This window comes from Epinephelus lanceolatus, chromosome 11 (assembly GCF_041903045.1).
Source record: "Epinephelus lanceolatus isolate andai-2023 chromosome 11, ASM4190304v1, whole genome shotgun sequence".
Lineage (NCBI taxonomy): Eukaryota > Metazoa > Chordata > Actinopteri > Perciformes > Serranidae > Epinephelus > Epinephelus lanceolatus.
Window position 1 is genome coordinate 29,983,420 of NC_135744.1, and position 26,581 is coordinate 30,010,000.

Below are 26,581 nucleotides of genomic sequence, written 5' to 3' on the forward strand. Positions count from 1 at the left end.
TACTATGCCATGACTTTTTTTTCATGATTCATGATGACATACTATACCATGACTTTTTTTCATGATTTATGACGACATACTATACTATGACTATTTTCATGATTAATGATGACATACTATACTATGACTTTTTTCATGATTTATGACAACATACTATACTATGACGTTTTTTTATGATTTATGACGTCATACTATAGTATGACTTTTTTTCATGATTTTGGACGACATACTATACTATGACTTTTTTTCATGATTTATGACGACATATTATACTATGACTTTTTTTCATGATTTATGACGACATACTATACTATGACATTTTTTCATGATATATGACGACATACTATACTATGACTTTTTTTCATGATTTATGACGACATATTATACTATGACTTTTTTTCATGATTTATGACGACATACTATACTATGACTTTTTTTCATGATATATGACGACATAATATACCATGACTTTTTTTCAGGATTTTGGACGACATAGTGTACTATGACATTTTTTCATGATTTATGACGACATACTATACTATGTTGTTTTTTCAAGATTTAATATGACATACAATACTATGACTTTTTTTTTATCATTTTTTGGACGACATACTATACTATGACTTTTTTTCTATGATTTTGGACGACATACTATACTATGACGTTTTCTCATGATTTATGACGACATACTACACTATGATTTTTTTCAAGATTTATGAAGACATACTATAGTATGAATTTTTCGATCATATTTTAGATGTCATATAATAATATGACTTTTTTTTATCATATTTTGAACGACATACTATACTATTACTTTTTTCATGATTTATGACGACATACTATACTATGACGTTTTTCCATGATTTTGGACGACATACTATGTATGCTATGACGCTTTTTTCATGATTTATGACAACGTACTATACTATGACTTTTTTTCATGGTTTTGGACAAAATACTATGCTATGACTTTTTTATCAGGATTTTGGACGACATACTATATTGTGACTTTTTTTCACGATTTTGGATGACATCGTATACTAACACTTTTTTTCGTGATTTATGACGACATAATATACTATGATGTTTTTTCATGATTTTGGAGGACATTCTTTACCATTCCATTTTTATATTATTTTGGACATCATACTATACTACCTTTTTTTATCATAGTTTTGATGTCATTTTGTGCTCTGACTTTTTCTTTTATCATATTTTGGACTATACTATGACATTTTCGCCATATTTTAGACGTCATCCTTTACTATGACTTCTTTATCATATTTTGGTTGTCATACTATTCAAATGATATTTTTATCATATTTTGGATATCATAATATACTATGAGCTTTTTTTCATATTTTGGACATTATACCATACCATGACATTTTTTGACATACTTTATAATGACATTGTTCTGGCATTTTCATTTCATGTCACTTTCATGGCTGCAAATGTATCTAAGGGCCATATTGGCCCAAGGCCCACACTTTGTGGAACTACAGCCGACAGGCTTATCACACTGCCACCACCCACCACTGAAAGGACAATGCTGCAATGACTGACTGTATTTTAAAATGATTTGAGAAGAGCAACATTTGGGACAGATTAAAGTTTAAATGGGTGGACAGCTTTCCACTTCCAAAGTGCCACAGAAAGTGCCCAGACCTACAATGTCAGCACTTGATATGGTGCTCCTGCAGGTAAGAATAGAAATGAAATGTCAAGCTTTAGGAATATGGCTGCAAGATCACAGGAAAAGCACAGAGGCAGCTGACTTCGAGCCAGTATTTGCTCTGTAACGGAAGCGCACAGTGAAAAGTTTCTTATTTTCTTTTTTTCATTTAATATCCAAGCTCTTATCTGGGAGGGAATACAGGATATCAAAGGACAAAACATTTTTTTATTATGATGTTATCTGTTTTTTAATGCCACCTTCAACTTCTCAGATATTGCATGTCTGGTTTTTAACTGCTGTATATGAGGTTCTCCCTAAGTGTATGTCTGAGTGTAGTGTCTAAGTTTTCTATGCGACAGTGGAAAACCCCCCAAAAAATTCCATGGATAAATAGGTGTGATAAAATTCATATGCTGAGCGCCTGCCCCTTTCAGATACAGGAAATGTTGGATCCTACGTCTTTGGCTTCTGCTTTTGTGGGATTCATAACAACACCTACTGTATCAAGTGCTCCTCTAGTCAAGTACCACCCCTGCAGATAACAGTTAACAATAGCAAAAAAGAACTGTGGGAGGATGTGTATTTATCTGGCAGGACAAATTTACAATGAAATAAATTTGTATGCATCAAAGTCAGAGATATGGGAATCCTTGGTGGTCCATCACCACAGGAAATGAGTACTGCATGTCTCTGTTAGAGTTTTAAAACCAACTAAACACATTAAAACACATTAAGGTTCTACAAAAGACAATTTGTTTTTGAAACATATTTTAATTATTATTGTTATTATTGACAGACCATTGTTGAACAGAGGTACAGGTATTGGTATTGCAACAGATTGTAATACTGTGGTGCAGCTGTGAGAGCACTTTGGTAAACCACATGTGCCCATGTGCTGGAGTGAATGGATTTCAACAGCACGACAAGTTCATACTGATCTGGTCAATATGGCGGCACATTACTGTATATGTGTGGCGATGAGAATAAATACAGAAACTTACAGACAAGTGTGACGACTGCAGGGAGATCATCTGTTAAAAAAAAAAGAAAGAAAGAAAAAAGAAAAAGAAGGAAATCGCTCTGCACTTCTCTCACTCCTCTGGCTTCTTCTCTCTGTTATCTCACAATGGTTACTGGAAATCCATTTACAGGAAGTGACATTATTCCCAGTGTCTGACAATAAGCAGAGATAGTGTTCTCTTCCTCTTCTCTAGATTTGTCTGTGTAGATCCGTCCAGGTGGTTCAACGTCAGGTCGAAATGGTCCTCTTAAACTCATCTGCATTGTCTCTTTTTGACCTGATGATCTCCTCTAGATTATTTTTTCTTTGCTGTTACACATGTATGACTGTTTTTTTATGTGTGTTTTTTTACAGTTCTCATAGACTTACTACTAGTAAAGAAATATACTGTATTGTGAACTATCAAAATAAATGAAATTATGTTATTTACATAACATATAAACGATACTTCATCACGAAACCGTTTTTTTTTTTTTAATATAAGAATAGGCTACTGTATGTCTGTCATGCTTTCATCTGAATAAATGAAGCCATGAATGAGGTTGTACAGAGCTGAAATAAATCATTGTCCATTCTTTTAACTGTACTGCTTTCAAAGAGTGCTGCTGGTTCTCCGGTATCCATACTGTCATTCTCTGTTCGACTACACCTAGAGCGCAGTACTTTGTGCAAATAGGCAGCCCTCATAAACGGCTAATTGTATACATTTCCCACCTTAAACATTTCTTCAGTGGTACACCTCGGCTGCAACAATTATACCTTTCTTTACTGCTGGAATATTTGGATGAAATATGCCTTTAGTGTTGGAAAAAAAATGTAAACAAGGCTTCAAATGTGTACATGAGCATCACAAAATATCAAGATTAATATGATATCAATTCAGAATGACTGTGAAACTGTGTGCATTGAGGAAAAAATGTTGAGTTTGCTACACAAGCACCCGAATACTGCTGAATTTCGTGTATCGAGATGTCATGAACAAAGCAGCTGATAAAATTACAAGGAGAGATCGAATGCACCATTATTGTCTTAATAGCAGTCTGTGTAAAATGTAAACTGTAATACTGCAATCCAACATTACAGGAAGGCAACGCCAAAACTGTGTGGAGCACAGAATTAGAGCACAAGTGCTGTCTTTGATCTGTCATTTGTCTGTGTTTTTTTTTTTCTATGAACACTGTATTTAACACATTTGTAAGAAAAAAATTCCTCTCACTACACACTGTCGCTCTCGTTTTCTCACGTTAGTCTACGGTAGCCTACTTCAACAATTCTTACCTCTACTTCTACACACTTTTCCATTATTCTCGTTCCCAAGCTCATAGCACAAGTCAACAAAAATGTATCCTTTATGAAAAAGGGAAAATACATATAAAAAATGCAGTGAATAAAGAATGAGTAAATAAGGTTCAATAAAACATGAACATTGGTCCATATTCTCATATTGCCTTGTAGAGCTGCTCCACCAGGAAGTTTCCATGTTGAGCCCGGATCATCACTAAAGGGAAACCATACCGTCGCCCTTTCTCGCTCCTTGAGCTCTGCAACATGTGCTCAGATGAGAGAACGTTAAAAAGAAATAAATAAAACGTCTTTCCCCTCATTCTGCTTTTTCCGTCTTTCTCGTGTTCTCTGTTTCGTGTTGCCTCTTCAGTCTTTCTCCCAACCTCTCTACCCTAATTTTCCTCTATCCACCCTTTGATCGATCTCTCCTCCAGGTTTGGAAAGATGGATTCAGGGCAGCTAAAAGTTCTCTCTGATTTTTTTTTTTTGTTTCCCCTGTTCACCCGCAGCCTTAGAGACTGTGGGGAATCTGATGTCTCCTCTTCCTCCTCCTCCACATAGAGGGAGGAGCTGGATGAGGATTTTCCCTCCTCGCTTCTTCCTCCTCCTCCTTCTCCTCCTCCTCCCATCCGCCTCCTGTCTAGAAGGGTGAGTTGGGGGAGTAGGCGATACTGGCTGAGCTGATGGAGATGTCATCAGAGTCAGATGGGAGGCTGGGGCTCGGGGAAGGGTCAGAGCAAGTGTCAGGGGTCAGAGAGGGAGGGGCCGTGGGCAGGCCAGGGAGGCAACTGGGAGGCTCCGCCCGTAGTGTTTTAGTTGTTGGTGTTGTTACTGTTGTCATCGTAGGCATCATCTGCAAAGGCAGCGGCTTCACATCCGGGTGGCGTCCTCGTCTGAGAACCTGCCCCTCCTTATCAAGAGGGGTGGCCTGAATGAGGAAGAAACACAAGGTCGAAATGATTAGATCCTCTGATGCAGGGGTCCAGTAGCAAAGTGGATGATAATCCAGTATGGAGGACCAGGAGAGCCTTCATTAAAGTCTGGGTAAAAATATGTGCTCTGTCATACCGCTGAAAAATGTGTTATCAACCACCCAGCCAAATTTGAATGATTCAAAAAATTATGGATTGCAAGTAAGGTTGGGTCAGGTCGTTGATTAATGCATGTTTTTGCAGACTGGCTCCTGAACGGCCGGGTGGGTGTGGGTAATAGCCAATAGCTAGCTAGTGGTTGTTGTGGCGATTGATCGGGGCTGGGGGAGAACCACTAATGTTATGCACTCTAGTGCTGATATACTATTGGGGCCCGCCCAAAAAGTCCTTAACACAAAAATAGGCAAAAACAGTTTTGTGGTCTGACTCCACATTTCAGCGCTAGCTTAAATTCTTTTCATATGTTTCCAGCAGATATTTTCTAGCATATGTAATGTGTCTAGAGACAAATCTCTGATTTTAATTTACCAGGACTTTAAGTTATTATTTGATATTTAATTGGACAGTCAGAATTTAAGAGGGATTAACAAATGCAAAAATACTAAGCTAATAAAAGGATCAATAAACAACTAAAAAAATCAGTGAAAAGTTTACAAAAAATATCTGTTGATGCTTAAATTAAAAGTGAAATAAATCAATTCAACATCTCAGCTCTGAAAGGTCCAGTGTAGGGCATCTATTGGCAGAAATGGTATATTCATAAATAAGTTTTCATTAGTTTATAATCACCTGAAGAAAAGAATCACTGTGTTTTCGTTATCTTAGAATGAGCTGTTTATATCTACATACTGAGCGTGTTGTTCTACAGTAGCCCAAAACAGACAAACACTGGTTCTTGATGGGGCCATCTGCATATTTGTGACAGCAACCACTTCTTCTACATGCTTAGCACATGGGAGAAGTTGCAGTTCTGCAACCTCCCCCTTAATTAGATTTTTTTAGCTAGATGAATACATTAAATGATGAATTTGGTATTCATTTATTAAAGTATGTTATTAATTCCTCTTGTCAGTGTCTGTAAATCTCGATCAGTTAATTCATAACAAGAAAACGTGACCCTCCAAGTCCTCCATAAATCAGCGGTGGATGAAGTCACACAACAGGAGCCATGGGAGCTGAACAGCAAGCTCAGGTATTAATGGAGGCAGCCAGGTAGGGAGCATGACATCGATCAAAGAAAAATCACTGAAATTGACTGTGACAGGCAAGGGAACAGGGTTATTTTTTTGGAAGGAGACATTCTCAAAGAAACTGTGTAAACAGAAAGTGAGGGAAAACATTCACATGGGTAATTTTAAGGGTAACCTGCACTTCTTTATTCAGACACGCACAAATCCAGGAGACACTGATACACAGTGACAAGGCTGTAGCAAAAGACAGGCAACAACGATGCATGTGCTGCGTGAAATGTGTGTTTACATCGAGCGAGGGATGAAAGGGGGGAAGCAAAAAGCCAAGCACAAAGACCACAGAGCAAGGACGACATGAAGCTGTCAAAGCAGCACAGCAGCAGCCAGTCAGCGGGGCCGCACGCAGGCAACAATTTCAGAGACACTTTTTTTTTTGCTTTGTTTTGATTTCGCGCTGGTTTTTGACCATCTACTCGGTTGTGTCTCTATGGAAACCTGGCGTACCTTATCCAGTACATGGCCGGGTGCTGGTAGAAATCCAACGACCCAGATCTCTGCATAGAAAAGCTGTCATCCAACTGAACACAAAGAGAAACCAGCACAATCAATCTAAAGACCAGTTCACTTAAAAACAGAACAAGTTAAAAAGAGAGTTTCGAACAATCCGACAGACCAGTTGGTTTATGGGTACTGTAGTTTCTACTTACAGAAATGACTGAAACTCCTGCAGTGGTGTCGTTGCCTTTCGGACTGGTGTTGAAGTGCTTCTTTATCTTGCCTGCTACTGACAACTGATGATCGTTCTCACATAGACCCTCATCCTGTATCGAGCAAGGACAGAAGAGAAAAAAATGACTTTAGCGCTTTTGGTAAAATATTGCCACTCAATAAATGTGAGCTACATTAACAGTGTACTTACAGTGACCCAAGGGTGCTCTAGCACCTGGAGGGCTGTGTATCTCTGATCCACCTCCACCTCCAGCATGGATCGAATCAGCTCCTTCAGCAGCAAACAAACATCGGTGAGTCAAGTCAATTTCCTCCAACATGTGGACGTACAAACAGATCATGTCCTTACATACACAGACATCTCACCTTGGCTGTCTCTGAAACGTTGTCCCAGTACGGGAGAGGGAATTCTAGCTGTCCCATTAGTATCTGGTCAAAAAGCACTTCCTGATCGTCACTGCTCCTGTAAAAGAAACATTTTCATATGACTGCGTCCATATATTAAAGTGACAGTGAAATTTAATTTGGTGGAGTAGCTCTTGCTGTTAGCTTACCCTCGGAAGGGTGGGAAACCACACAGCAGGATGTAGGTGATGACTCCAGCTGCCCAGATGTCCACCTTAAGGCCATAACTGCAGGAAGACAAAGAAATATGATGACTTAGGCAAAGATAAAGAAAAAAAATTGAACATGCAGAGCAGCATTGTTCCTCTTAACAACGGCATAGGTTTTGTTTCTACATTGCAGGGGACACATATATGGGTTTGGGAATCCTCTGCCAGAAAAGTTTGGGTGATAAACAATTTTCTGCATTCTGGTGAATTTTGATGCACCAATTTGTGCCTTTTCTGTTTCAATTTATGGTGAGGATGTCTTTAATTTTGTCAAAATAAAAGTCCTCTGCTAGTTTCATGTTGTTCTTGAGGGGAATGTGTCCCCCTGTGTCCCCTCTGAAATCTACATTCATTCATTCACTCATTCATTCATCTCCCGTAACCGCTTATCCTGTTAGGGGTCGCAGGGGGGCTGGAGCCTATCCCAGCTGACATTGGACAAGTTGCCAGACTATCACAGGGCTGACACATACAGACAGACAACTATTCACACTCACATTCACACCTACGGACAATTTAGAGTCACTGATTAACCTGCATGTCTTTAGATTGTGGGAGGAAGCCGGAGTACCCAGAGAAAACCCACGTTAACTCGGGGAGAGCATGCGAACTCCCTCTTGCTGTTAAGCAACAATGCTAACCAATGCTAACCATGATCTGAAATCTACACATCTATGCCAAAATTTCTTCGCAAATTTTTTTTTTCATCTGTAATTTGCAGTTGCATTAAGCCATGATTTTGCGACTGAAGCTCTTACCCTGTTTCTGCGATGATTTCAGGTGCTACATATGTCGGGGTCCCGCAGACAGTGTAGAGGGGTCCATCCACCACAGTCGCCAAACCAAAGTCTCCTAGTTTCAGGCTTTTGCTGCCATCTGCATGCTCGTACACCTAAAAACATACAACATTCAAATTGTTCAGTTTTTGTTTCAGTGTCCCTGGGTCACATTGGTGTGGGGGGTTGGAGTTGGTCTGCTACAGTATCACTAGGGGGCATCAAAGTCTGAAATAATCAAATACTACACTTAGTGGCTTGAACAAATAGGCACTTCCTGTGACTTCCAATCAGCAACTGCTTTGGTGAGGAAGTAGTTCAGTGTGCTGTGCATGTTTATGTGTGTGATAGAGGGTTGGCCGAAATAAGAGCAGCTCTTTATGATATAGTATGACTTCAGTTCAGATGTTTCAGCGTCTTTCAACTCTTTGTTTTGGATTCATTACATCTAACTGTGTGACTCTGGTTGGTAGAGCAAAGGAGGGCAAGAAGAGCAGCAGTCGGGGAAAGAGGGTGAAGACAGTGAAGAGGTGGACAGAAGGGAGAAGGAGGGAGGGAATGCACATAAGAGGGAGGCTGGAGAAGGAGTGTGCGGGAGGTGTGAGGGCAGCAGGGATGAGTCATCTCGCTCCTCTGTGAGAGTCCAGAGTGAGTGATATTACTTCACCGTTCATTCAGAAAGGAGGGAGGCTACACTGCGGCAAGTTACATGACTGTGTACACAGTATGCAGAACCACTCGGCGTGAACTCACCAGCAGGTTTTCTGGTTTGATGTCTCTGTGCACAATGTTGAGGCTGTGGAGGTATTTGATGGCGTTGGCCAGATTGTAGAGCATGCCGCTAGCGTCTCTCTCTGTGTACCTGTTGGCAGAGGTGATGGCGTCGAACAGATCTCCCCCCTGCAGACAAATCACAATAGACAGGTGTGTTGTCAGTTTTAGAGACAGGAGTATTTGTTTGGTGTTTTAACACACAAAACCCGACGGCTTCACCTCCAAGTTTTCACAGTTGCTCATCTTTTCTGCTGAGAAGAGTTTTTGGCAAGAAAGTTGATTTAGTAGGGAGGGTTTTCATCTGCTCAGCAGCTGGAGGGGTAAACTGTGTCCTCATTCCTCACCTAGGTTGAAACATCTCCTCCTCCCTGTCTTTAATATTTCCCTTTCATTTTAATTTTTTCCTTTAATTCATCTTTTCCTCTTTTCTCGCAGGCTTTTCCTCACTTCTCATATGTTTGATTCTGTATGAATCTCCCCCTCCTCTTAGCTCCCCCTCTCTCTGTCTCTCCCTGAGTGGACTAAGTGGAGCAGAGGCTTAAAATAGGGCTGGATCTCTCTAACTCTCTCTCCCAGCACAGACTCAGACATGCTGTCAGCGTCCGGCCTGCACAGCGACCGTTACTTAAACATGAGCGCTGTCAGCCTCTAACCAGTGTTTGCACTTCTCTACCTCAATTATGTGGTCGAAAGTTCGTGAACACTCAGACATTACACTTCTATGTGATTGATGAACATCTTGTTTCCAAAAGCCTAGACATTAATGCACCACTATTAGGGTTTCGACAACATTTTGGAAAAAGGCTGCAGGGACTTTTCTCCTGTTCAGCCACAAGAGCATTAGTGAGGTCAGTCACGGATGTTGGGTGATGAGGCCTGGTTCACAGTTCATGTCCCAAAGGTGTTACATAGGGTCGAGGTCAGGCCTCTGTACAAGCCATTTAAGTTCTTCCAAAAAGTGTTTCTTTTTGGGCAACACTTTGTCATGTTGACGTCAAAACTACAGAATGAAATATCAAGATTTCCTATAATTAAAACTAAGGGACCTTGCCAAAACAACACCAGACAAAAGGACACAAACTCTTATATTTTCATACTTTTACATACTATATTTTGTAGAGCGACAATTAATTGATTAGATGTCAACAATTAAATGAATCGCCAACTATTTTTACTGTGCATTCTGTTCTCAGAACGTGTTTTTATTGTCTGTAACAAGGGTACGTACAAAGTTTGGCAAGCAAGCATTTATGTATTCAGCTCCTTATATGTGGAATCTTCTGCAGAAGGACTTAAAGTTGCACTCAATGGTTCCTCTCGGCCATTTCGAAGCAGTGTTGCAGGATTTTTGTTCTTAATCTTCTATATGCCAGTGTCATGGTGTATCTTAGCTGGTCTTTGTAATCAAGTGTAGTTGCCCTTTTTGTATTTTTATGATTCATTCCTAGTATAAACTAACATACATTTTGGCTTCTCTTTGTGGTAATCTTATTTTGTGTTTTATATTGCTTGTTTTAGAGCTGTATATTTATTCTAAAAATAAATTGCTCCCTGTCTTGGCCAGGGCACTCTTGAAAAAGGGATTGTTAATCTTGAGAGGTTTTTCTGGTTAAATAAAGGTTAAATAAAAAAATTAATAATCAGTTATTCAGTGTGAGTAATTTTTCAAAGAAATACAAAAAGGTCAGATTCCAGCCTCTTAAATGTGAAAAATTTTCTAGTTTCTTTACTGCTTTATGACAGTAAACTGAACGTCCTTGGGTTGTGGACAAAACAAGACATTTGTGGACTTTATCTTGGGCTTTGGGAAACACTGATAGATGATTCTCACAATTTTCTGTCATTTTATAGACCAAACAACTAGGTTTGGAAGCTATGAGGGTTTATATTGTGCAATAGTTGAGATGAGTCCACCAGTAGAGACTTGGCAATATCGTTTTTGCCAATGTGTTTTGGGCAGACATGCAGGAGGAGAGTGAAGTTGTAAACACAGAAGCCTGTAACACAAGCTTTTATTTTGAAAGAATTTGAGTTATACTGTAGTTTTGTTTTTAACTCAAGCATTGTCTCATGTGAGGCGGGGGGGGGGGGAACTACTTCTCTTTGAAATCACTATTTAATTTCTCCAAAAATATCATAAGAGTTTTTCAGGGATTGCAGTTAATTACAGTTACGCTAGCTCCAACAACTTGTCGGACCATCACAAAGGGGCGGGGCTTAGCAAAGGGTCAATTGACAGAACATATTACTGTATCGTGATATATATCGTGATACACATATACACTGATAGAAGATTTTCGTCACCGGTACAATTGATCGATTTATCGAGAAAGTAAATAACAGATTAATAAAAATGAAACTAATCATGAGTTGCAGCCCTAATATTTCGCATCATCTCTCTCTGTTTCTCTCTCTCACTGCTCTTACCCTACGCCTCCCCATTTAATGCATCCATCTGTCTCTCTCCCTCTCTCAGTCCCTGCCACTCTTGCAGAGCCTCTCTCCACCTCATTCATCCACAACCTCCTCTCGATCCTCCTACTTTGGACACGCTCGCACGTACACGCACTTCTTCCACAGATTGCCTCTCATCTATATTCTGTAGTACTCTACACCACAACACGAACAGATGGATCACATTCCTGCCTCCTGAATTATGCACAAACATTTCTTGCCTCAGAGAGCGAGAGAGGATAAAGAATGTGAACACACGAGTGTTTCAGGGCCATGGACGGATACTCTGGATCCCATAGTGTGCGACTGTTTGGAATTCATCATTTGCTTCACTGGCTGAATGTTGCTGCTCTGTCTCTGCTGCTGCTTCTGCCTCCCCGCTCCTCTCTGTCGCTCTCAAGTTGGAGATAATGATCACCAATATAAACAGAGAATGTATCTATCCATTATCCTAGTTGAACAAATATCCCAGCCTGTCCACAACCAGAGGAGATGATGCACAAACAAATAAACATGTAATCACAGTATACAAACATGCCCACACACCTTGACCAGCTCCATGACCAGATAAAGTTCGCTGTAGGTGTCCACCTCCTCTATGAGCAGAACGATGTTTGGATGTTTGACCCTGCGGAGGATGGCAACCTCGTTCTGGATCATGTGCTCCTGGAAACATGAATTAAAAAGCCAAGTGTAAAAAAAACATTAAAGAAATAAAAGAATAACTTAACACATCTCTCCTGTTAGAACTGCGAACTGTTGTTTTGATGTTATGTAGTGTTATTGTCATTAAAACAGTTAACTAGCGTCCAATCATCTGTGAAGGCGCTACATTGGTACATGTACTTGAACAGTTTTCAGTAAGCTTCATAAGAAACATTTAACCCAAGCAACAGTATTCCCACTTGAGTGTGTTAGCCTTGCGTAGTATTCTTTTGCCTCTGGAGCCATAGCTTACCTTCCCTCTGCATTTGCCCTTGTTGATGATCTTCAGAGCGTACTCCCTGCCTGTGGAGTGCTCCACACATTCCCGGACGACAGCAAAGTTCCCATCGCCTAACATGCGCCCCACCTTGTAGCGGTCTGATATGTAGGATGGCACAGCTGGAACCTCATCGACCAGAACCTCAGCTGCAGGGAGGAAGAATGAGCTTTAGAGCGGCTGAGGGACTTGAGTTTAAACATGTGTGTTTTGATCACTTTTTCCAGGCTGGTAAGGATCCAATGCATGCACACAGGTAAGTATGGATGTTCATGATGAATAATCCTTACATACTAAAGTTTGTTTCGGAGTTCCACAAGGTTCTGTGCTCGGACCAATTCTATTCACTTTATATATGTTTCCCTTAGGTAACATCATTAGAAATCACTCTGTTACATTCCAATGTGTAGATGATACAAAATTATATCTATTGATAAAGCCCGAAGAAACGGATCAATTAACCAAACTTAAAACCTGCCTTAAAGACATGAAAACCTGGATGAGCTCCAATTTCCTTATTTTAAATTCAGACAGGGGAGTTCTTTCTTATCCGCATGAGGGTCCAAAGGACAGTGGGATGTTGTATGCTGTAAAGTCCTCTGAGGCAAACTGTGATTTGTGATATAGGGCTTTATAAATAAAATGGAATTAAACTGAACGAAAGAGCCTTGTTAAAGACTAGAGCATTTACTGCCAATAAAAATTCATTAATTGATATTTAACAAGACAAAAAGTTGGGATCTGTAAAAGAATTCGTAAATAAAAATACATTAATAAATGGATAAATGAACTGTAAAGGGACTGATAGATAACACAGTTACTAACTGAGTTTTAAAGCTATGTTTTTACATCCCAGGGTCGGCATTTTGTCTGCAGAGAGCTCTGAAAATGGTGATCAAGCTGGCAAATGGAAAAGTAAATATGGAACTACCCTGTAAATTAAATTGCAAATACATGCAATCAATTTTCAGTTAAATATGAATCAATTTATTGATTTATCACATTCGAAAAGGTTCTCTGTGTCCTCAAAATGTCAATAAAATCAAAGATGAAATGTCAGATATACACGACTCAACATAAAAGAGTTAGTATTCTTAGTATAACCTTTACAAAATGTACCAACACATAACTGTTTGTGGTGTCGCAGAGTTTCATGGAGTCAGCAGTGGAGAAAGACACCAAAGGAGGGGACAAGTGTGAGAAAACGAGGAGTATGAGAACAGAATGTTCAACACAGAGACAACACAGAGATGGGGGAGAGCGAGAGATGCATCAAAGGTCATGAACATGATTCAGACATGCATGATATTTGCAAGTACACTGCCTTTGCTCACTGACGGACAGATGAGACATTCTTGTAACGTTTCCTCACCTTCAGTAACAGGTCCGTCCCCGTCTTCCACTGAGCTTGAAACTTTAGTGGAAGACAGAGAGGTGGAAGAACCCTGGGACCCCTGCAGAAAGGGAGAGGAGAGGGACAGAGAGCAGGATGGTGATTATTTAAATCTGTATTATTACCCAAAATAGTTTGTAATCCACTTTAAACCAAACAAAACACCACGAGCAGTCCCTTCTGCTACAATCCCAGCCGAAACAAATATATATGTCCAAAAATAGACAAAAGGACATTGTGTGACTCGTCTCATCCCTCAGAACATCCATAAGTCTGTCTTTGTGTTTGCATGTCTGTCTTTTGTATTGTGCTGCCCTGTGTTGTGTGTACACTGTGCTCACAAGAGGAGTCTGAACAGATTTACTTAAGCTACCAAGCTGAATTTAAACCTGGTTACTTAATCAGCAAACCACCTGTGTGTGTCCATGTTGGACAGACAATTGCATCCAAATAAGCTCCTCTCCATTCACAGAAGTTTAAGTCATCCCTGTGTAATTGTACCTTATTTTTACTCCTCACTACTCCCTTCAAGAACACCTACAAACACAGGTTTTGGTGACACTAATAAAAGCAGATGAATACCGTCTTTCATGTGGTTGGTGAGTAGGAGGTCATTAAGGGGAAAGAGATGCAGCGTCTGCATCTATCTAAAGACAAAAACTCATTACGCCCTCCACCTCCTAACCTTCTGTCTGGTTGTCATGGAAGCAACGAGGGTGGGGAGTGAGGATCTAGCCGGGACTGTAAATGAGAATCTACCCCTCTCCCATTTCTCCTCCACTCCTGTCCATCTTTCTCCTCTCCTCTCTTCCAAAACCTGTTTCATAACAAATGTTATTGGCTTCAGATTCTTTTGGACAATTTGATAATGTTCAATTTGTCTTCGCAGGCACCTGTCAGGACAGTTAGTCTCTTCATTTGTAAGATGGACATTTTTCTCACTTCCCTTAGCCTCCTCTCCCCTGCATCACAGTCAGACCTGAGGATACAGCAGTGAAAAATCTCTGTGGTTTGGGAGGTTTCCAGTGCTCGAATAAATCCTGGTGCAGGTGCAGCTGGCACATGCAGGCCGGCCAGTGATGGAAGTGGACGCCATTATAATTCCTCTAAAATATAAGAGGAGCCCCCCGGCCCACGTGAATTATTAACAAGTGCAGTTTGCACTGTAAATGGTCTGCAATATGTGTGTGATGCATGGAGTCAATCCACATGTGCGACTGAGGGCAGTGCATCAGCAGTTTGTTGGTGACTAATGTTGTCTAGCTGATACATTTTTGTTTCATCTCTCATTTTAGTGCAGGTGTAGTATTTTCGATGCTCTCTCCAGGCGAATTCATACCACACACCAATCAGTCCTGACTCCTTTAGAAGAGATGAGATCTAAAAAGTGCTGCTGAATTGTTATGATAATAACCAAGCAAGCATGTGGAACAAAGGTGACGTGCAAAGGAGGCCAAATTTGGCATCAGAGAATTTCATTATGGCGTGGTAAAAGTTCACAAAACAAAACTTCTTTAAACTTTAACAATTTAGATCAGATATTACGCATCTAATCTTACAGAGTGTGTTTCCAACGCCAGCGCACACCATTTATTAAGCGTAAAAAATGCTTGCTGGGGACTAGAAATAACTCCTCATTTCTCTGGTGTCCGGTCAGACTGTGATACAGCCCCGAGAGAAAGAGGAAAAGGCCACCCATCATAATGACTTAGATCTGAAAACTATTTACAGAGCTGAGCTGCTCTATATCTCTGCCCAAGTAACTGTCAGCTCTTTTACTCATCTCTACTGCTGTGACCTGAAAGCCACCCAGGTGAAATGTAGCTGTGAGTCAGACTGGATTTGGTTTATGTAATGTTGTTTTTGCTCGGGCACTCATCCCGGAACAAGAAAACCCACTTAATACCCATAAAGCCGATGACCCTCCTGTGCTTTATCGGCAAAACATCCTTCTTCTGCTCTTTTATTCTCTCATCCCGGCTCGTATATTTACCTCTCTTGTGCCCTTATCTCACATCCAGCCCTGTCCTTTACTCGCTTTCTCATTTTGGACTCCTATCTCTCTCTTCCTGCCACCGAGGGAAACAAAATACTGTTGCTATGGAAACTGCTCACAGAGAGGAGAGAGGAGAGGCAGCTTATGAGACTTCCAGTGTGGAGACAGAAGCCTATATATGGCCATTTCCTGTCTGCGGGCTGGGAGGTAGGTTCAACCTTCTATGAACATTGTGTCTCTCTTTTCCTGTGTGAAAAACTACGAGACAGACGGAATGACAGAGAGTGAGAAAGAGCCGGGGTAAGGGAAACAAAGAGACGGTAAGAAAGGTGTACGGAGTCTGCTCCATATTGATCATTACATTTGGCAGGAACTGTCTTGTTATTGTTAGACCATCCAGCCTTCTCCCTGTTGCACAACACAACACACACTATTCCTAGCTCTACATCTCTACACTTTTGCTCTGACTATGACTCACACCACGAAGAAAAAAAAAAAAAACCACACACACTGACAAACCTTTTACATCATGGCTGGAGCCACTGCTCTTCAAACCCGCAAGGGCAATGCTCAGCAGCTGAATACTGATCAGCGCATAAATGTGAATTAAACAGGATGTCCATGATTGCCCTTAAACGTGGAGCATCATCTCAGATGTGTAGCAGCAGAAATAATGAAAAGAAAGTGCAGAATTCGGCATTAAAGATGCAACACACATTTACAAACTCAACTTAGGAGTAATGTTAGTCCTGTCCTCGATGACCCTGCCTGAATCGGATTACATAACACATCCTAAAGCTGTTTTTCTCTCCGTCCCTCAGGCTGAGAGAGCCAAACCTCCTCTCCAGCAGCATTTCTTGTCACTTTCACTGTCACGCAATATCCAGCAGAAGCAGGATTTATTGGTGTTTGCTTGGACGGAAAAAAAATCTAATAAGATTTGATAGAAACAGGGTACTTTGTTTTGTCCCAAGTTCCCACTCTGCCTCTCATAAGGACGCAAGGTACAGGAGATAATATTTCTTGGCTCTTATTTTGGTGTCTAGACAGACAGGAAACATAATCTATTTGACTCTCATCTGAAGAGATCAACAGTGTTTGGGTATTCTGACTTTCTGCTCTGCCAGTTGGACACAAGGAAGTTTTCTAATCATGACCCTTATGGACCACAATCCCAGGGGAATCACGGGAACGTGATTAAATGCTTTAGGGAAAATTAAAAATGGGAGACTTGGGGCTGTCTCAGCCCGAAAACCACATCCAGAACTGACGCAGCAGGACGGGGAAGATGAATACACCTCTGGGATTGAGTGTGTTGTAATCTCTTCTCTGCTCTGTTGAATACAGACTTTGTAAGTCTAACAAAGGAGAAGTGATCATCATCATCACCATAATCATCCTCTAGCTACTGTTTGTTTTTCTGTGAGATGAACATGACGAAGTGCTAATGAACACAAATGAGGAGCATGGGAAGAAAAACGCAAAATGAAAATGAAATGACAATGAATTTAATGATGACATCAACAAATGGAAATTAATACATTAAGCAAAGGAAATACAAACAGAAACAAATGAGCCAAGAAGAGCTGGCGGCCTTACATGACAAAAATCACAGCATGTAAATGATGGACCAGGTTATCAAACATAATTTGCCTCTGATAGAGCACACAGTCAGTTTCTATAGTTACATATCTTACATGTATGTAAATGGCAGTGCAAAAAAAGATCCTGATGCCCTGTTGCGTAACTTAATGTTCCCAATTAAAAGATATGTAAATATGAGCCAGATTTGTGATCAATTTGGAGGAATAAAATGTTCAAGAAACAATGTTTGAGCTTTAAAATCACAGGGATTGCATGTTCCAGTTTGCTCATGTGCTGCAGCCAGTCTTAGTGGTGGAACAAAGGAACAAAAAATTGGACAAGCCATCTAACGACATCAACACAACATGGAATAAGAAATATAATACAGCCAAAAAACAAATACAATCTTTAGTAACACTCACATGGATGAGATGAGACAATAATTAACAACTTCATAATACACACCTTCAATCTGTTCTCTCTCTCACACACACACACACACACTCACACACATGCACACATAATTTAATTATGAATCACCCAACACAAAATATGGACGGTAATGAGAGATGGAGCATGCAATTCAATGGATTACGGACGTGAATGACTCAATGGTGAGAGGAGGATGTAGGTGACATACTACGGTTGACAATTAGCACTTTCTTCCTCTCATACGCTCACAAAAACAGCAACCTGACTGTATCACAGCTGCACTGCCATCACGGACCTTCTGTCTGTCTTGCCTTCAATCTGTCCGGCACTACTCTCTGCATATTGCCTTTTTTTGTGATTTATTTCCCTGTCTGTATTTTTTCATGTCTAATGGAGTAAACAGACAGGGAAGAGCTGTGACCTCGGTAGCTAATTCGATTCATCGGTGCGTGCTTTAGAGCAGATATTGACTAAAAAACAAAAACAAATATCAGGGTGTGTGTCTGCATGGATGCGTATGTCCATAGGTTTTATAAGATGTTAAAGGAATACTTAACCCCACAAATTATCATTTGTATATCAGTTATTCACCCTGTGTTACATCAAATCATGAGGAAAATGTTTTTCTTACATGCCTCTATGGTGAACGGTCCAAAAACAGAGAAAATTCTTGATGGCCTGAAGTCATAGGGGTCCGTTAACAATGGCTATATCAAAACATGTTAACCTTCTCTCACACAACTCATACAGTAAAATCCAAATCTTATTTATCCAGTCATATGTTCAGTCATTTCCAAACACATGCATTTTTGTTACAACCTTACTTTAAAAGCCTTGTGTTATGTTCACACTAAAAGCGATGCAAATTTTCCAACTCATTCTCACTATGACCTCGTCGCATATATTAACGTTTGATCATGGACTTTCCACGGTGAAACATGATGTGCAAGGTACCCTGGGTGTGTTGGTTGTTGAGGTTCTGGGACACTGTGTCAAATTCTGCCTGTTACATGCACTGTCTTCTTTCAAAATACACTTTTTTCACAGGAAATTCGATGTTTATATACAGTCTCTTTCAAAATAAACGCACTACGTCAGTACAGCACCGTGAGTTGACGGGAAAAAGACCAAGGTTTGGCTTTAGAATCTCTCAACACCACTCTCTTGGGTGAAAGCTGGTGTTTGTTGGACCGATCAAGCAACTGGCCGCGTATCATGCCAGCATTAAAGGACGCCTTTTTTTCGATGGTTTCTGATGCCGCAAGTCACTGCCCAAGCGCTGAATTTCGAAGACTTGAGAGTGAGACCGGACTCGAATTTTTGCATTGTGTTACTTTCGTGATTTTGAACATTAGAATATTTTGTGTTGACTTGGTCGCTGAATTTCAGATTTTTCAACTCTCACAAATAAGCCTGTGATGCAAAAATCACGCTACTTGCTTCATTCGCGCCATTTAATTTGTGTATTTCACGTCATTTGCATCGCATCTATCGCACCACCTGGCAGGAATTCACATCTCATCACGTCTTTACATTGATTTCACAGCAATTCGCAGTCTTGTGTTGTGAACACAACACTGCACATACAACTGGACAAATAAGACTTGCATTATATTACACAAGGTGTTTGAGAGTTTGCAAACAGATGTTTTGATAAACTTTTGCTGCTGTTTAATGCAGCCCCATTACTTCAATTGATCAAGAATTTGTTAGTGTTTTTAGATTGTTTGTTCATTGTGGAGGCAGGCAAGAAAGACAAAGTTTTCTTTATGAATTCAACACATAACGGGATGAGGAACTGATATACAAATGATCATTTCAGGGGTGAAGTGTTCCTTTAAAGCAATAGGATTATGGAAAGCTAGAGTGCACTGAAAGGGCTATAACAAGCACAGAGTAGAAGAGGGGGATGGATGCCCTCATGAATGTAGACCAGTCTTTCATGCTTCTGTTGCCAAATCATTAAAATGGGTCATACTAGCATGCTCCAAATGTATAAAACATAGAACGTGCAAGTGTGAATCTAGCTGTCGTCTACTGACTGTGCACAAATGGCAATGTCAAGTTCGAAAGTGGCGTTTTTATGGAGCATACATGAACGCGTAAGTGATTCTGCGGGCAACTGCCATGAAGATGTGTGCACGTCTGTGTGCTCGTGGCTACGCATGTGTGAAAGGGAAAGGGAAAAGCCACAGCGCCATGCTATGTCTGTGTATTCCGCTCGGGGAAATAGGTTAGGGTGGTCTGAGCTGTGCAAGCAACCTACATCAGGCAGCAAAGTGCCTCTAAGTGTTTAAATACAGGGTCCAGCGAGGTGAACTATTTTAACTGCTATACACTCGTAGCAGGTCACTAAGCCTGTGTGGCTGCTCGGGAAATGGATTTATTGTGGCTTTCAATACTTTATAAGCTGAAAATTCAAAAAGAATTTAGTTATTTTTAAGCCCTTGATGCTCTTTTAAGAACACTGATAGTAAAATTTATGTTTCATTTGAAGGAAAAGGGTCATTTCTGAGTTGTGGTTTGGTTAGACTGAGGTAGGGTGAGGAAGTTACTCGCTTGCTATTGTGAGCATAACAATAAAAGGATTTGTGAGTGTGTGTAGTCTACTTTGTGATTATTGATGCATGTTTACACGGAGGTGACAGAGAGGGAGCGGGAATGTGCAAATATAGTGTCAGAAACTTGGCGCCTACTTCTCAAAGAAGCTTAGAATTAATCTACAAGGGAAATGATGGAATATAATTTCTCCCTGTGAAGTTAATACCCTTTCATATGGGGAAGCGAGAGGGGGGTGGGGGGGTGGGAGATGGGGGGAGCGGGCTGGCTGGGTGGGAGGGAAGTGAGAATGGGTGAGAGATGGAGTGAAATTAGAAACTGTCAGGGAAGGGAAGGGACAGAGGGAGGATTGCTAACAGGGCAGATAGAAAAAGTAAGAAGTGGAGGAGAGAATTACACCATCATATGGCTGAAGAGTGTGAAGCTGTAGAGTGGAGAGGAGAGATAATGGACTGCGAGGCTTCCTCCCTTCCTCCCAGCCAAGCCATTGCAGGCTTAGCACAGAGTGTCAGCCAGTACAAAGACCCGAATAATCTCTCGTTGAGAAATACACGCTCGTGAGACTCTGTAAAACGAGAATTTAATGCCAGTATCACAGAGGTCAGGATTGCACTACAAAGCTAATTTGTGAAGGCTAATGTGTGATGAGAAAAGTGGACGGAACCAAAGAGGCGGACAGTGCGGTTGAATGTGGAGAGGATGGGGGCAATATTTTTTTTTTACGTTTTCTCATTACATCCAGTTAGCCCTCCTTCACCTCTGTAACCCTGACTTTTTCAGATCCCTTTCTGAAAAGGTGGACATTATCTGGCAGGAAGGAACAGAGCAGCAGAAAATGGGCGCTGTAATTTTCTATATTAACCGCCCTGATTGTATCCATTCAGAGTGAAGCAGACAGAGAGAAAGAGTTCATAAATGTGCGCTTGCCAACCTCTTCCCCCCTTTCAACGCTGAAATCTATGGTGACCCACTTCCATTACACAGACGACTGTGGAAGTTCCAGTGCACCTTGTTCTGTTCTCAGCAGCTACAACCCAAATCTGACGTGTTCCTGATCTGTTCCTGGCTGACCTTCATATCACATCATCATAACCTCATCGCTGATGGATTCAGAAGCCTAAGGGCCAGACTCTCCACCACCCATTAATTCTCCCTGGCACATCGAATGCAGCACGAGACTGACTGCCACTGAGCCCAAGAGATGAATTCTTTATGCTGTGTTGATTTCAGCTCATACACACTCATTTATGTACAGATATTGTTCACATTGTGTCCTATTCAAACATATTGACTCCTACCACATTCTTGCCTTTTCTTCCCTAAAAAAAAGCACTGTCGCGGCACCAATAAATAATAAATAATTGCAGAATAAATCACGGCTACACCCCTGCTGTCAGGTGGAAGAGTGGCACACACATGCACAGTATCCTTGAGGAAAACACGTGCAGGCGGGAGCAATTTAAACACACGACAAGTTCACATATACAGCTGTGTGTGCGTATTTAAATCCAAGAGGGTGAGGTGAACCGAGCGTGCAAGTGTTTGTTTACGCGGGAGAAGGAACTAAATCAGCAGCAGGCTTAAGAGTTCCTGCAAATTAAAGAGCTGCTGCGAGAAAACAGAGTCTGATTAGGATTTGGGGCTGATATTAAAAGCTTGCCATCGTCACTGTCAAGAACTGGATTAACAAATACTTTGATCTTGAACACATGCACACACACACACACAAGACACCCTGCACATGAACTCTCTTATGTGGAATTCAAGGGGTTTTTTTTCCCGATTGAGTTGCATGCTCTCTCTCTGCACAGTAGTATTTGCTATTGAGTTACAGTGTGTTTGCATCTCAGACCTGTTAGCTACAGAAAACACTGATTGACTGAAAACTGATTCTTCAATGTCTCAACAGGGATTTTTTAAAAACCCAAGTCAGCGACAAATACATGATAAAAACATGACTGAAATAATCTGATTTACTAGTATAAAATGTTTCTAAATTCTTTTCACAAAAGGACATGTACAAAATGACATGACATGATAAAAAAGTAATCCTAAATCAGCTGTCGGTACTGATTGGGTCTTATTTTTGTTTGCTTTCGCTGCTCAGTGGCTAACAGGGGATGCAAACCAACCGTCAGTCTCATTTTTCCATCAGATATTGCACAAATTACTGACTGACAGATCTCTAAAAGTCAGTGATAGCATCGTTCAGTGGTCAGCTACCAAAGGCAGATAGAGTTCTCCACGAGGAGCTATGGGTCAGCATGGGTGGGAATGTGCACAGATAATCAGTGAATTGAGGAATTGCTCTTGAAAATCTATTAACACTGGATAATAGTTGTAACATTAGGATTCTAACATGAGACTGCATTTCTTGGAATCCCAGAGCAGCACTGCGTGAGGTCAAAGTTCAACGCCCCACCCCGTTCTGAGACACTAAAGATGTTGGGATGTTGTGGTTTCTTCTTATTTCTAGTGACTCTAAGATGTGGTCGGCCTATGCTCAGTCACCGTTTTGTCCTTTTCCTGAGAACATAGAGGGAGTGTGTTATAGTTTTAGAGCCACTAAATGTTATGGGTGACTATCAGTGTGCGCATGAGTGTGTACTCTCGTCTTACCCGGCGTCGGTTGAGGCTGCCCGGGCTGGTTGGGGAGGGGCTGGGAGATTTTCCCGAATGAGGAGTGGACAGCTGACTGGCCGGCGTCCCGTTCACTGGAGGGAGAAAAACGAGAGAGAAAATGGAGCAGGGGGCGCGTGAGATGGGTGAGAAATATTGAAACAGATGATCCTTTAAATGTGAATGTTTTCTGGAGCAGTTTTATTTCAGAGTGTCTAGCAGCAGCCCACACTTCCGCCCTCAGCATCTATCCATTCACATGAATGAGGCGGAGGAGTAGGAGGACAAGAGGGGGAGTAAGAGAGAAAGCCAAAGAGCACTGAAGTCCACACTGCTCTTTTTTTTTTTTTTTTTTTTTTTTTTTTGCTTCAGCCAAAATCTTGTTGTTCAAATCTCCCAGTCAAACCTGCACCTTAAAACATATGTGCACCGAATAATTACAGCATGTTCCAGGCTTCGGGTGCATAGCTGGAAGTCAACACACAACACCAAGCAGTCCTCATTTTCAACCAGATCCTCTGTTCGGTGCACTTGTGACCTCAGCTCAGTCTACTTTTCCAGCTGCAGCACAAAAAAACCCAACGGCGTCACCTCATTAAACAAGAACATTACATTAATCAACGCTATGCCCGAATCCTGTGTGTGGTCAAGCGAAAGCCGGATTCCAAAAAAGCCTAACAGCATCATTAACCTGCACACTAAAAAACACAAGCCTGTTTATTTGTCTGACTGAAATCATGGGTTATTGTCTCATGGCAACAAGACATTGCTTCACCTCAAGTCAACTCAAGGTTGCCTTGACTGACATACAGGTCTGAGAAACTGCAGTAATTGGAGAAGACAAAAAATGGCTTGACAGAGTGAGACTGACTGGAGGTGTATATCATTTTTTGGGGAGGTTGAGAAGCTGCTGGTGCATCCAGGAGGCCAATCAGGAGCTCTGGAAATCAGCTTTAATGGTGTGGATGGTTGAACTTCAACTTGTTTAATAAATTATGACTTCTAGGGTGGGGGAGGTATTAAAAGTAACTGGGGTATGACCAAAAATGCAGCTTTTCCTCAGGATTTACAAGAAAAAATATGAATTTAAAACATCCAATGTAGATTTAATGAGAAATATCATCACATTCATTATTTTCTGGCATTTTTCAGCCTATTTTTTTTTTATGTTACTGACATTTTAGAGCCCTTTGCTGCATGTAAACATCTCCAGTCTCCACCTAGATACATTCTCAGAGACTATTCTCCTTGATGCAGCAGAGAAGTGAAACCTGTGGGAGCAAAGTGGTCCAACCTTCACTGTATAATGTTTATTCCCCTGCCGAGATCAAAGAACTTTCTGAATTATTCAAGACAAAGGAGATGAAGCCCACAGCTGACTAAAATAGCACCGGCTGCCTCTACATTAATATTCTTATTTTCCAAACGGGAAAAAAATGAGAAGACTCTGCTATTGTTGAAGCAATTCCTGGACATCTTCATTGATGAAATTCAGCATCAGCGTCACGCACGGACAGACACTCCTCCCGGTTACACAACAGTCGGTTAGCGTTAATATTCAAAGACATCTCTCATTATATCTCACACTACAAAGTCAATTGTAATCAAAGTCACATCCGTGGAGAAAACACCCTGCATTTATCACATATGACCCGAGCAGGAGCGTAAAGTTTGCGCTGCCGGTGAGCAGGAGGGAGGATGACAAACGCCGGTTACGTAAAAAGCAGAATAAAATTGTTGCTTTTATGGTTCCTACCTTCCACTTCCAGCATGATGGAAAAACACAGTGATAATCCAACGCGGGGTTAAGACAAAAAACAGAAAAGCACCTCTGCACGCGCTCCGTCCGAGTGTGATAGTAAAGTGGTGAATGGGAGAGACGGAGCAGAGCTGTACTACACCGGGAGGCGGGGAGGATGCTTGCGCAACTCTGACGCGCACCGGGGAGACAGAGAGGGAGAGAGAGAGGGAGAGAGAGAGAGAGACGGAAGAGTAGAGACGGAAAAAAAACATATGATTTTAATATTTGATGATTTATTTACATCCATGGGAAGAGAATTGCATGTTGAACTGGGAGAGAGACTGGGAGTGAGAGCTTTACGGAGAGAGTGAACATATAGAGTCATTCAGTGAGACTGGGATGGTCAGAAGGGGAGGCAGTCTGTCCTACATGGATTCTGAAGGCTCTATTGTTCCTTGTCCAAACATCCTCAAGAAACAAATGCTGCTATTTTTGAACTAAAATGTTCACCCAGAGCAACAGCTATAGAGGCAGCATGCTCTGTACTCAAGCCTTTTCTTATTCCTGCATTTAAGTAGCCAAGATAGAAGTTGCTAGTAGTGTATTTGGCCATGCATAATGACTATTGTTTTTTATCTATGTGTGCTTTCTATTTCTACCCTGCATGTCTGAATGTAACGCTAATCTGTGTGTTGGTGCTTCACATTGCTGGCATGTCTGTCTGTGCCAACATGCTGTTTGTTGTTGTTGTTGTGTTAATGCATTGTACTGACATTCTCCTGTTGCTTGTTGCTTTGCATGGCTCCTGTTCTATCTAATTGCTGTAGTCAGTGCTGTCTTTATGTCTTTATACTGCCTTTGTCCTGTGGATTTTATCCCTTTATTGGTTTCAAAGCATCTCGCCAAAGGACTGCCGTTGAAAATTAGCCAGCTGGCTAACTGGCACAACAGTGGTTGTCCTTATAAATAAATACATATAAAAAAAAAGAATAAATCTTAAGGGTGTTGCAATATACCAGTACTGACGATTTAAAAATGATATATTGATATCATGTTGATAAATATATCAGAATATTGGGAAAAATAACCCATGGCTTTTTAAATCATCTCTGTTTCTCTCTGTTCTCGCTTTGTCTCCTTCACCCGACGCCTTCTGGCTATCTCTCCACTATCCATTTGGTGTAGCTGCTCTTTTTGTACAGTTACAGTTACACACTCTCTTCTGCCCTGCACTCATATCTGGAGTGAAAAAGAGACAAGGCGCACAATGAACAAGCTAAATCTATCTATCTATCTATCTATCTATCTATGCATCTATCTATCTATCTATCTATCTATCTATCTACGCATCTATCTATCTATCTATCTATCTATCTATCTATGCATCTATCTATCTATCTATCTATCTATCTATGCATCTAGGTATCTATCTGCGCATCTATCTATGCATCTATCTATCTATCTATCTATCTATCTATCTACGCATCTATCTATCTATCTATCTATCTATCTATCTATCTATCTATCTACGCATCTATCTATCTATCTATCTATCTATGCATCTATCTATCTATCTATCTATCTATGCATCTAGGTATCTATCTGCGCATCTATCTATGCATCTATCTATCTATCTATCTATCTATCTACGCATCTATCTATCTATCTATCTATCTATCTATCTATCTATCTACGCATCTATCTATCTATCTATCTATCTATCTATGCATCTATCTATCTATCTATCTATGCATCTAGGTATCTATCTGCGCATCTATCTATCTATCTATCTATCTATGCATCTATCTATCTATCTATCT

At 40.8% G+C, this 26,581-nt stretch overlaps 1 protein-coding gene across 4 annotated transcripts in view; it reads right to left on the reverse strand.

Moving 5' to 3' along the window:
• Positions 1–4,311: 4,311 nt before the first annotated feature.
• The window catches only part of dclk1a (doublecortin-like kinase 1a), a 67,500-nt gene continuing 45,230 nt past the window's right edge, over positions 4,312–26,581 (reverse strand). Inside the window, exons 1-13 of one of the 4 annotated variants that reach the window (XM_078172490.1) lie at positions 24,777–24,915; positions 23,021–23,115; positions 13,810–13,891; positions 12,414–12,586; positions 12,002–12,121; positions 8,981–9,127; positions 8,210–8,343; positions 7,392–7,469; positions 7,204–7,300; positions 7,028–7,108; positions 6,816–6,929; positions 6,613–6,686; positions 4,312–4,914 (exon numbers count right to left, since the gene is read on the reverse strand). In XM_078172490.1, coding sequence (XP_078028616.1) covers positions 4,857–4,914; positions 6,613–6,686; positions 6,816–6,929; positions 7,028–7,108; positions 7,204–7,300; positions 7,392–7,469; positions 8,210–8,343; positions 8,981–9,127; positions 12,002–12,121; positions 12,414–12,586; positions 13,810–13,891; positions 23,021–23,115; positions 24,777–24,792 — 1,269 coding nt within the window. In that variant the 5' untranslated portion in view covers positions 24,793–24,915 and the 3' untranslated portion in view covers positions 4,312–4,856. Of the gene's footprint in view, positions 4,915–6,612; positions 6,687–6,815; positions 6,930–7,027; positions 7,109–7,203; positions 7,301–7,391; positions 7,470–8,209; positions 8,344–8,980; positions 9,128–12,001; positions 12,122–12,413; positions 12,587–13,809; positions 13,892–22,755; positions 22,928–23,020; positions 23,116–24,776; positions 24,916–26,581 lie in introns of those variants that run through there. The other 3 variants (XM_033642198.2, XM_078172492.1, XM_078172491.1) reach the window with 3 other exon arrangements.